At 39.5% G+C, this 12,424-nt stretch overlaps 1 protein-coding gene across 2 annotated transcripts in view; it reads left to right on the top strand.

Annotated features, from left to right (window-relative positions):
- LOC122645743 (carbon catabolite repressor protein 4 homolog 4) overlaps nt 1-12,424 on the top strand; it is a 35,394-nt gene that overhangs the window by 8,065 nt on the left and 14,905 nt on the right. For both annotated transcript variants that reach the window (XM_043839086.1, XM_043839085.1), the window contains exon 4: nt 1,888-1,937. In XM_043839086.1, the coding sequence (XP_043695021.1) occupies nt 1,888-1,937 (50 nt within the window). The remainder of the gene's footprint in view (nt 1-1,887; nt 1,938-12,424) is intronic.

Raw genomic sequence — 12,424 nt, 5'->3', positions numbered from 1 at the left:
TTTAGTGTTTTTATCAATATAAGTTAGTTTAAACAATATGATAGGTATATCACACAAATTCACTTGAAAACAATGGATTAATGTTATAAGATGTTACTATATAATTTCATATAAATTGTTTCATTATCTATTTTTCAACAACCATATGAAAAAATATTGGTCTACTAAAAAAGGATAACAGCACAAGTATGTTCCATAATGTTATTATATTTACCTTTTATAGTCCTTCAGTTTGCTTTCTCCCTGGGATGCTTTCCAATGGTGACTGGTTAGAAAAGAAATTGGCAAACCCTTGCCTCACCTACGCCTTTACTCCAATAGGGGGGGGGGTGAGGGGGCCTTAGTCGCCCTCCTGATGTTCCATACTAGAACATTAAATTGGATCTGTGGTCTTAACTTTGGACCTAGTTTATTATGTTCATGTTTAATTTCTCCTTTTTTTTTCATGTTTGTGGAAAAAAAACAAGAAAAATAAATTTTGGGTAGAAAATACAAGTCTGTATTTCTCTTTAAATATTCTTCTATTGCTCTTGTTGATGGTATATGGGAGAGAATGCAGGAAGAGACCTATTCGGCCAGATTTTCTTTTAAAAGAGTTTTAGGTTTCCTACCAATTTCACACATTTCTCATGTTTTGCACATTTCAATGTTGTTTTGACTCAAAATGGTCTTGACTTAGAATTTTAGCCATTGGGGGGGGGGGTTCTGTGTCATAAGGGAGTGATTGACTTTTCTAAATATAGTTATCAAGACATCGCCTAGGCGGATGCCTTGGTCCGCCTTTTTGGTGTCGCCTTGATTTTGGATCCTCTGCAACGCCTTGCCGTCTTGATAACTATGTTTCTAATACATGTTCTGTAATACTGGCATGTCCCCACTAATTTATTTTACTTTCTGGATTATAAATTTTGTTATGTTCACAGAAAATTTTCAATTTCAGACATTTCATTTTGGTTATTTCATCCAAAATTTCGTATTTTTTTTTCAATGTATTTTGTTTCGACCCTTCAGCAAACTGAAAGTATTGTACAAAATTTTGCAAAGTTCAATTTAAATTTCAAATATTGCCTCTAACCAAACAGTGCCTTAGTGACCATATTTGGCTGCTGTGCCTTTTCTCCGGAGGTCATGTGCATGTTATAAAAATACTACAGACTTTTAGAGAATAGGGATTTGATCATTAGACAATTAGAGTCCTCTTCCTTGGCACAGTACCCTCTTTCCTATCTGTTTTATATTTTATCCCATTCAACAGAGAGAGGGGCCAACATAACTTGATATTCATCACCCTCTGAATGTGCTCCAGCAAAAATGGTGAAGAAGGTTTTTTTTATTTATTTTGAGTGCTTATTTTTTTTTGTTTGGCCCTCTGTTGACAGGGAGAAAAAAAAGAAGAAACAATGATGAAGACAAACTGATAAACATTGTATTTGTCTTCAAAACTGTTGTTCTGTTTCCAGAAACAAAAATATACAGAAGCGCAGCATTTTCAATAAATTCATATTATTTAACATAGAAAGAATCCACTCTCTGCTCACAATTAAGACAAAAAGACCAAAGCCAATCAAATAGTCACCTGAATTGATCTCACTAGACCCCAAAAGTCAGAATGATGAGTATACCTGTCGTCATAAATAAGTTTTCCTTTTTGTCCATACTCTCTCCAGTGATGGACAGACATTCACAATGAACACTGTCGTTGCGTTTAGGGAAAACTACACTAAGCGATAACCTTAATGCTCGATCTATAAAGCCATGGATATGATTTTAAGAAGCTGATCAGTGACCACATTTCATAATGTCAGAATTCTTAAACTATGAGTCTTCATAGTTGTATCATTTCCATTGAGAGCTGACAAAAAAATTTGAGGTCATCTTAATCTTCAGGTTTATGTGAAGAGCTCTTACTTTCCACATTCTCCATCACCTTGCCTCAAGTAAGACTTCTATTCATCTGTATACTTTCTTATCCGTATTTTGTCATTTCATGCTATTTCGAGCTTTGAATTTCATTTGACATTGATGTGCCACCTAACACATAAGGTTGGCACATCATGGATGTACAGATATAGTTGGTGCTGAGATATTGAGAACAATTATTTTTTCCTTTTCTTAATTGAGATATAGTATCAGGTTATGGATACTTTCAATTATGTCTGACACAATAATTTAAAGTGTCCATAGAAGGTACAAAAGATGGATTAGTAAGCAACTATAGTAGAGGTAGAAGGTTTGGATGAGGTTACCTGTGTGCAAGCTTAGATGGTTGTATAAAAAACAAAACAAAATGACGATTCAGCCTTATCCCAACTAAATGGGGTCGGCTACATGGATCCATGCTCTCCAATTAGCTCTGTTTGAGGTCATATAGAATTAGAATGTTTCATTGTTTGGTTGAGGTGAACAGGTGGTGCTTTCCGTTATAGTTCAAAAACTCGTTTCGTTTCGGTCAAAATTTTGAATATTTCGGTTGAGTCGAAACGAAATGCAACATTGAATTGAAAAAAATGCAATATTTTGAAAAGTTCAGAAATTTCGGTCATCTCGTTTCGGAAATTTCCGAAATCTCTGTCATTTTACACCCACAAAAGGCCAAGCAAAACTCATTGAAAAAATACCATATTTCGACGAAATTTCGGTCAGACCGAAACACCGAAATGAAACCTTGAGAAAAAGTAAGGTTTTCTTTTTCCTAAACAGTTTGTGTCCATAAATAATTGAATGGGAATTTAAATAGGGAAGGCTCAGGAAGAAAACCCATTTTTCCATTACGCACGGAATCTGAAAGCTAGATGTTGGAAGGAGGCTTAGTTTTGGATTTGCTTATACTTTGGAAAGATAAGGGAAGGCGTTTTTGTTCACTTTGTACCCATTCGAACCTAAGCGGTTGATTACTAGGAGAATTTTGCTCCAGGAGCAAAGATGAAAATTTTCTGGGTCGTCCAATCTCTAGCAGCCAATTTAGACTACCACTTCATTAGTTTGATATGGAACTGTGTTTTAGCATTGGGACATGGAGGAGGAAATTCACAAGAAAGTGCCATAATGTTTCTCCTTTCATATGGAGATAGCGCCAAAGGAGAACTATGTAATTGGAAGAAAGCTCTGGCCTGAAGCAATGCTTAAGGGCTTCGTTTGAAAAGTTCAAGGTTTTTATTTGAGTTTTTTTTTTTGATCCCTTCTTAATGATTGTTCATAGACCAACTATTTGTTGGTGGGGGGAGGGGGTTGGAGAGTCTTGGATGCGAGACATGCCAAAGGTGCTTGCATTCTACAAGCAGGGCAATACCGACTGCGCTAGGCAGTCGTTGGCACCAACAGAGTTGAATTGACCATACTCGCTTTGTCAAGCATGCACAGGAAAAGTGAGTTTAAGATAAAAGATCCTGGAAAATTGAGATGCACCATGGAACTAAACTAGAAAAGCTCAAGAAAGATATTGTCATCTCTTGGAGAATTTATTTTCTTCATAACATGGAGGCGGTTACAGTGTGTAGAGCAGCTGCTATTATTATTATTATTATTATTTTTTTTGGGGGGGGGGGGGAGGGGGTGGTTGTTGGGGCAGAATCACAGATTAAGTTAATAAGTGTGATCCTCTTACTATTGTTGGGTAGTTTTGTTGTGTTGAGATTCATCGTTGTAGTACTTACCTAATAGCACCTAGTAGCTTGAGCTTTTGGGATTAGCTGTAATAACATGGTATCAGAGCCGGGTCGGTTGTTCGATCCCTGGTATGTGCGAGGGGTTTTGTGTGTTGTACTCCTATGCTTTTTGTGCCTTGGTGTCACATGATGGCACCACCACGTGATGATGGTGTCATACTGTCATGTGCAGAGCCGTGTGTGTGGGCCTGAACATGCGGTGGGAGGGGGGCTGTTGTATTGATATACGTTGTTGTAGTCCTTACCTAACAACTCAAGCTTTTGGGATTAGCGGTTGTAACAAGTAGATATTACATGCTTGAAAGAAAATTCATCTCTCTAAATCTGCTGGATGCTACATATAGTATAAGTTTTGTTGTTTGGCTTATGGACAAGCTTTGCCTATGGGTGATCCAGTGGGATCTCTGCCCAGCTATGGCATCTTTTTGTGGCTTTATGAGCCAGTCAGTTGCACATGTGGGTCACTTCTTTTTGGTCTTTTAGGTATTCCCCCCCCCCCCCAATATTAAGTAAAGTAGGAGTTGAAGGTGTTATCGGCATAGTTGTCGAGGCATCACGTAGGCACCAAGGTGGTTTGTGAGGGTCAAGGCACTTTATATTGCTTTATTGTCTAGGTGCCCTAACTCAAAATAACTCAGGAAACAGGGCCAGAAAATGGGAAACCCAAGGAAAAGGGTTTAAAATGAAAAAAAAAAAAAAGAAAACAAAAAAGAATAATGCGAAAGGGATGATGAGATGAAGCAGCAGATGCTTCTGCTGGAGAAGACTGAAGCCCCAGCAGCTTTGTGATCGGATGTGCATCTCAGTTGTGCTTATCTTTAGTAATTTTGGTTTTCTTAGGATCTCTTATTTAGTTTCCTATTTGATTTCAACTTGTATTCAGTTTCCTTTCTTATCTCAATCTCCTTTGCTTGCTACCCAAGCATCAGATGTAATATAAACTCTCTCATTCTTGAAAGCACAATTAATGAAAACTCTAAGAGAACACAAAAATCAGAGGCTTGGTGGAGCTGTTTGCTCTGATACCTTTTGATAATTCTGAAAGAGAGTTGGATCCAGGATGAGATACGATAGACGACCCGCATAAGGGCTAGGGCTATTCACCCATTGGTTTACCCCAACATTACCCACCTGTCCGAATGTTGCTGAGCAGTTTTTGGATATCAAACGGACCTCCACAGAAGGTCTAGATAAATGAATTTTTTACCGTATAAAGAATACTTTTCCTGTATTTCTTTGTTTTCTACAGGAACAATGCCCCCTAGAACCGTATAGGAGGTTTTCTCCTTGTACGACTCAAGAAAGAATGATTCAAGGTCGGCCAGTGAGACGATGGGGGGATAAGCTTCATCGTCGAGAAGGAAACAGCCCGGATCACCAGCTAAGGCCCCTAAATGACTGCCCAGTGATAAAGAAGGTAGGGGTGCAGAGACAGCTAGGAGGTTTGCCTGCCTTTTCATTGGGATTGATTCTTGTTTGTATATCCTTATTCTATATTCCATCGAACATCCATTTTGTAGCTGCTGCACAACTCCTTATTTATGTGGGAGCCATAAATGTCTTAATCATATTTTCTGTGATGTTTATGAAGAATGGATGGTTTTGTGCCTATTACCAGTTCTTCCTCCCGAGTTGAAACCGATCATTCAGATAGATGGGCGTAAACTAATGAGTTCGGATATTAATGAACTCTATAGAAGAGTTATTTATCGGAACAGTATCATCTAATGAAAGGTTATCTAAGTCCAACTTTAATTGGCCTCAATTAATCCATCGTTACTGCCCAGAGGAGAAGTAATTGGTAGGGAAACCTTGTTCCTTGGAAGATCTATCTAGTGTCTGGTACTGCATGGTTCCACTCTGCAAGAACTCCGAATCATTCTCTTGAAGCTCATCCTCTTTATGATAAATGATCCGCTTGCCCCAAAATGACCTGGCCCAATAGGGAAATCCCAATTCATTGGGTCTGTATCATGTAACTTATTTACAAATGAAACTATCCTTGAATCACTATGGATTTTAGTAAAATTCAACCTTCTCAACTCCTGAGCAATTGCACCAAAGACTCTACTTCCTTTTGGATTTCCTTCTTGATCAATGACAACTGCTGCATAGTCATCATATAGCTCCACATATAGTCCCTCGAACCGCATTTTCTAAACGAACCAGAGCCAATCTCAATTGATCTTGTAAGAGATTTGCTACAAAACAAATACGTTTAATTTTCAAGTGATTCATATCGTCAAGTGTACCCATTCCAAATTTCATTCCAATCAAATTTTCTGCAACTGTCTCGTTACCGAGGACCTTGTTTCAAAAAAATACGCTGTCTTGGTGCTTAACCGGGATTAACTAGTAAAAGGCCTAAAGCCGGAAGTGATCCTACAAACCAATCTCGTTCTGGGAACGTTGATTAATTTTTTTGACCATCGTGCAACTAGCTGCTTCAGCTTCACCCACTCGAATTTTCGATATTCCTCTTTATTTCTCATCAAACGAATGGCATCTTCTTTTGGAAATCCTAGCTATTCTTAGCATGATATTGGGGAATCTCATTGCTATTACTCAAACAAGCATGAAACGTATGCTTGCATATTCATCCATAGGCCAAATCTATCCATTTATGGATGGAGTTTCAACAGTAGCTAGGTCTAGAGGCGAAAGAGAGTACTTGAGTTCTCCAAATAACCGCGGCTACTGGCACAGAGTTAGCCGATGCTTATTCCCCAAATACCATCATTGCTTCTTCTCTGGGAAAAGATGTTTACAACTCGTGGGCCTTCTTCCTCCTTGCGGCATTGCTTCGTCAGGCTTTTGCCCATTGCGAAAAATTCCCCACTACTGCCTCCCTACTGGAATCCAGTACCAGTAAAAGTAAAATAATGTATTATTACAAATAATAACTAATGGGAGAGGGGAAAGGAAGAAAGAGAATCCAGGAAGGACATCAGAATTGCAGGGGAAAAAGAGAAGAAACCGTGAGAAGAAGAAGAGGGGGGATCAGAGTTGCAGGGAGAAAAGAGAAGAAGAAGGAGGGGGGGAAGGAGGGTGCACACGCACACAACCAGAAACTCAATTCATTCTTTCCATTATTCAATTCTGTTCTCATTCCTCTCAAAATACATTCTTTTAAAAACTCCTTTCCCTCCCTCATTAGTATCCCTTGGATGATCCAATTGGGCCTGGGCTTGGGCTAGGGCTAGGGCTAGGGCTAGTAGGAGCAGCCCCCAAATGTCCTGCATCAATAACTTTTCAATCAAACAACTTCAAAACCGAACATGAAACTTTGATTTAATTCAGCTCCTTTATGGAAGATGGATAAACTCCCTGTTCTAAGGCGTGACTGAAATTAAAAAAAAATCCGGAATCCAGTGGGATCTTCGTAAGGTTTATCATTGTGAATGTTACGACAAATTTGATTGGGAAATTTAATGGCAAAAAGAAGGAGATTCATTAGCTCGTTTTTTTGATATTTAGAATTGATTGGTTGTACATATGACGATAAAACCCGAACAGTGTTTAACTTTGCAACTAGGGCAAAAGTCTCCTGGTAGTTGATCCCATAGGTTTGAGTAAACCCCTTGGCCACAAGTCTTGCCTTGTATCTATCTACTGACCCATCCATCTTATGCTTGACTATAAATACCCAATTACAGCAGACTTGTTTCTTGCCCGGAGGAAGTCCCACTAACTCCCATGTCTCATTTTTGGATAAGGCTTTTATCTCTTCCATCATGGCTGCTTTCCACTTTGGATTTGCAATTGCCTCCTGCCACTTTTGTGGAATTGAAACTGAGGAAAGAGAAGACACAAAGGCACGATATGAAGAAGACAAAGAATCATAGGAAACAACATTGGAGATGGTATGTTGGGTACAAGACCTAATGCCTTTACGAACATCAATAGGTAATTCAAGAGAAGGATCCTTACCAGATGGAGTAGCAGACTTTGGATCAAGGTCTAACGATTGGGGAAGAGGTACAATAGTGGTGGTAGTCTCAACTTGCTCCTTGTGCTTAAGGATCCTGGTATCAGGATTTAAAGTATCGGTGCGTATCGTACTGTATCGGCCGATATGTCTTGGTATCGGTCGGTGTCGATACGATACATATTGATACGTATCTATTTAAAAAATAAAAAAAACAATGTATCGATATGTATGTATCGACCGATACATGTTGATATGATACGATATGATGCAATATGGTCGATACGTACTGTTTTCAATTTTTTATTATTTTTTTAAATGTATTGGTACGTATCGATATGTATCTATCAATACGTACCGATACGTATCGATGCGTATGGATACACATGCCTTTTTTCATATTTTACATCAAACACGAACCAGAATCCCCAAAATATGTCGGGCCAGATCCACAAACTAAATCTCAACTTTTTCTCCCTTTGGGTCGTGCCACAAAATATATCGGGCCAGATCCACATCGCACTTGAATCCTTGGAATACAAGGCATACTCAACACTTGAAAGGGAAAAGGTAGGTTTTTTTTCAAAAACTTTATCTTTTGCTTCAAATCTTGCATTTTATTTCTGTTTTTTTTTGCTATGATTCAAGGAGAATAGGTTTAACTAACTATTAGATACATGCTTTGTATACATTTGCAAAGATTTGAACTCAAATCCACCATTTTTCACCCAAAACCGAAAATGGCTTCCTTAAGGGTCAGTATTGTGGTTATGTTCGGTCAGTACACAACATCATCCTAGTTGCTCTTATTCTTGAAGACCCTTACAGACATGAGTTTGATCCACCCCGACATTCTTCATGGCAATAGAGTGACTATGCATGTAAGAAATCTCATCTTTTATAACAATTTAGAAGTGCGGCACTTGTCTGGTTATACATTATTCACAATTCTTAGTGTATATGCATGATATATGACATATATTACTTGTTTATATTGTTTTTTGTGTAAAAAAATGTATTTCCATATGTATTTTGATCATTTTCATGCGTTTCGGCACCGATCGATACGTATCTCCGACACGATACATCTCTTAAAATCGCCCGACCGATACGATACCCGATACCGATACTTTAAACCTTGCCTGGTATAGACTTTATCAACAAGAATCTGACTCACAGGTCTTCGAACCAATTGCTCCCCCTGAACAAGAACTGAACTAGAGGCTGGAGCAGGGTTGGAGGAGATGGCTCCCCCTGAATAGGAACCGGTAGTGTAGCAGGCACATCTTCAATACCTGAATCATGCTCCCCCTGAAGAGGTGGTTGAGAATAATATGCCCGGGATTCATGGAAGTATGTTCATAGTGACCAAAGTACGTCGGGTAGGAGGGTAATAACACTTTTATCCTTTTTGGGTAGCTGAGTAGCCCAAAAAGATGCACTGAATGCCATGAGGATTAAGCTTGCCATGAGGGTGATGGTTACGAGCATAGCAAACACAACCAAATATCTTCGGCGGAACAACAAAAGAAGAACCTTGGAGAAATGTTGGTAGATGCACGACCATCAAGAGCACGGGTAGGCATGCTGTTTATCAGGTAGGCAGTGGTAAGGACAACATCACTCCAGTATTGAGAAGGAACTTGCCGTGCAAACATAATGGCCCGAGCAACTTCCAAGAGATGATGATTCTTTCTTTCAGCCACTCCATTGTGGGTAGGAGTGTCGACACAGCTGGTTTGATGAAGTATTCCATTATCAGCCAAATATGTTTGGAACTTACCCTCCATGTATTCTCTGCTATTGGCACTACAGAATTTTTAGAGATGCATTGAATTGGGTCTAAACCATATGATGAAAGAGCTGAAAAAATCGAAAAACCTCACTCTTGTGCTGCATCATATACACTCGAGTGGTACGAGTATAACAGTCAATAAAAGTAACAAACCATCAATGACCAGAAATGGATGCACGACGGGCATGACCCCAAACATCAGTATGAACTAAAGCAAAAGGAGAAACATTTCTTTTATTCAAAGGAAAATAACTGGAACGAGTCTGTTTGGCTAAAACACAAGCCTCACATAAAAACTCATCCGGTTTACAATCTTTGACTAACTGAGGAAATAAAAAAAGCTAAAGTTCAAAGAGGAGGATGGACGAGCCGCAATGCCATAGGTGGAGATTAGGAGACGAGTCTGAGTGTAACTGATGAGTTGGAGATGAAACTGGCGGAAGAGAAGTCTAACTCGTGTCAAGTAAATAGAGACCGCCATGTACCTTACCACCCCCAATCATCGTCCGTTTCACCAGATCCTGTATGACACAATGAGAAGGGAAAAATGTTATTTTGCAGTTTAAATATTTGGTAAGACTACTAATTGAAAGAAGATTAGTAGAAAAAGAGGGAACATGCAAAACGAAAGATAATGTAATGGTAGGAGAGCAACAAATGGAACCCTTTCCAGATATAGGAGAAAGGGAACCATTAGCCACACAAATAGTGTCTTTCCCCAAAGAGGGAGAATTCTGGTGAAAAATATGGGAAGAACCAGTCATGTGGTCAGTAGCACCGGAGTCTATAATCCAGGGACTAGAGACAGCCGATGCACAATGACTATTGACTTAAATACCTGAAGCAAAGTGAGAACTTGAAGGGGCAGCAGGTGCAGATGCCGGAGCTGGTGAAGCTGAAGAGGCCTTTAGCATGCGACGGAAAGCTAGAAGTTCATCCAGAGTGAGACCAATGTCTGTAGAAGGGGCAGCATCAGTAGTTCCAATGTGATTAGCCTTGGACTTGGACTTCCCACGACCATGTTTCGCCTCAAAGTCAGCAGGTTTCCCATGTAATTTCCAGCAAGTAGCCTTAGTGTGATAGGGTTTGTTGCAGTGTTCACATTTTACCGGCTCCTTGAAGGCAGCATTACCACCATCGGTTATGGTAATGGGAGTAGGCCTGGAATCAGCTTGTAAGGCAAATGTATCAATAGTAGTGGTGTGCAACATAGCAGCCCTATGAGTCTCCTCAGTATGAACCAAAGCAAAGGACTGCTCTAATATAGGGAAAGGAGATCGGTTAAGCACTTGCACACAAATGGGATCATATTCAACATTCAGGCCTGCCAAGAAATCATAGACACAAATTTTGTCCACGTGTTTGCGATAGGCGGCAATATCAGCTGCATTGGAAGGCTGAAGATCTGAGTAATGATCCTATTGCTGCCATAAACTCTTTAGTGCAGCATAGTATTTAGAGATTGACAATTCCTTCTGCATGGTGTCATGAACCTTCTTTTGAATCTCATACACCTGAGCATCGTTCCCTACCTGCCCATAAGTCTCCTTGGCAGCACTCCATATTTGATGGGCTGTATCCAATAATAAGTAGTGTTGGAGAGGTCAGGTTGCATAGAGTGCAGCAAATAAGACATCACCATAGCATCATTGGAAACCCATCGATCTTGAAGAGGACCAGTTTCGGCTGGGTTTGTGTTACTGCCAATAATATGCCCAGTAAGTCCTTGACCGGCAATGGTCAAATAAGTAGATTTGGACCACATTAAGTAATTTGTTCCATCAAATTAACAGGAGCAGCGAAAGGTAAATACTCCGTCCTTGTCTCTGTCAATTCCAGATGTAGCAGTAGTAAGATCTGAACCCGACATACTCAACAGAACCAGCAAGAGATGGATAATTCAACAGAACCAGCAAGGTATCAATGCAGCCAGCCAAAGAAGAACCAAAAAAGGAGATCGATATTTGGAGAAATCGGTCCAAGAAGAAGAAGACCTGAACTTTTCAAAAAAACTCAGATATGTGGCTGATAATAGGGTCGAGTGTTCCTCTGGTATGAATAGAACTCCCCTCAACAAATTAGCAAGAGGTGACAACCCTAACCCTAAAATTGATAAATGTCAGGGTTTTAGAAAACCCAGAAAATTGAGATCGATGTAGGGTAGGGGGCTTCAATTGTTGATGATGACTTGTGATAGACGTTGTCCAAGGCTGCCAGAATGGATCTCCAATACGAACAATCAATCTTCAGTGGTAATCGAGACTTGATCTTCAAGAAAGAGGAATCTCAAAAAATCTCAAAAGAGAGGGAAGCAGCATCTATTGCAAAAAGCTTCTTTATATCATTGATTGATGAGGTAAGATGGAGGGCAGCAACTAGATCATTCGATTACCTCCTTAGTGCTGCCCTATAATAAGGGTGGAATTACAAAAAAAAAAGGAGAAGAAGAAGAGACCAAGAGAAAGGGAGAAGATGAAGAGAAGGAAAAACAATGGGGGGGGGGGTTTGTTCTGAAACCTAGATCAGATTAGTTAGCTCTTATACCATGTTAGCAGAACAATTTAGGATGCAATGCTTGACTGATCAATGTGATCATCAAACCCTTGTTGAGAGAATAACTAGTTGATTAATGCTTAAGTGATTAATCCTATCACTTAGCCCTTTATTTATAGTAATAGAATCAAAGAGTACAACTCCTAATCAAATAGGAGTGCTAATAACAGAAATAGAAACAACTAGGAATGCACACTCCTAGTCAAACTAGGAGTGCTCCCCTTGTCTATTCTAATAGAGATCGACAAGGGGAAAAATACAGAAATAAAAGGCAAATTACAGAATAATAAAAACAGAAAATAAAGAGGGAGAAAGTGGGAAAAAGGACCAGAATACCCCTACGGTATTCTGGCCCATATATTCTAACACTCCCCCTCAAGTTGGTGCAAAGATGTCCCACATGCCCAACTTGGCTAGAAAAGGACGAAACACTTTGCCACTCAGACCCTTTGTGAACACATCAGCCAGTTGATCAGTAGACTT

This window comes from Telopea speciosissima, chromosome 11 (assembly GCF_018873765.1).
Source record: "Telopea speciosissima isolate NSW1024214 ecotype Mountain lineage chromosome 11, Tspe_v1, whole genome shotgun sequence".
In the NCBI taxonomy this organism is placed as follows: Eukaryota; Viridiplantae; Streptophyta; class Magnoliopsida; order Proteales; family Proteaceae; genus Telopea; species Telopea speciosissima.
Note: the sequence above shows the minus strand (reverse complement) of the source record. Positions and strands in the feature narration are given on the sequence as shown.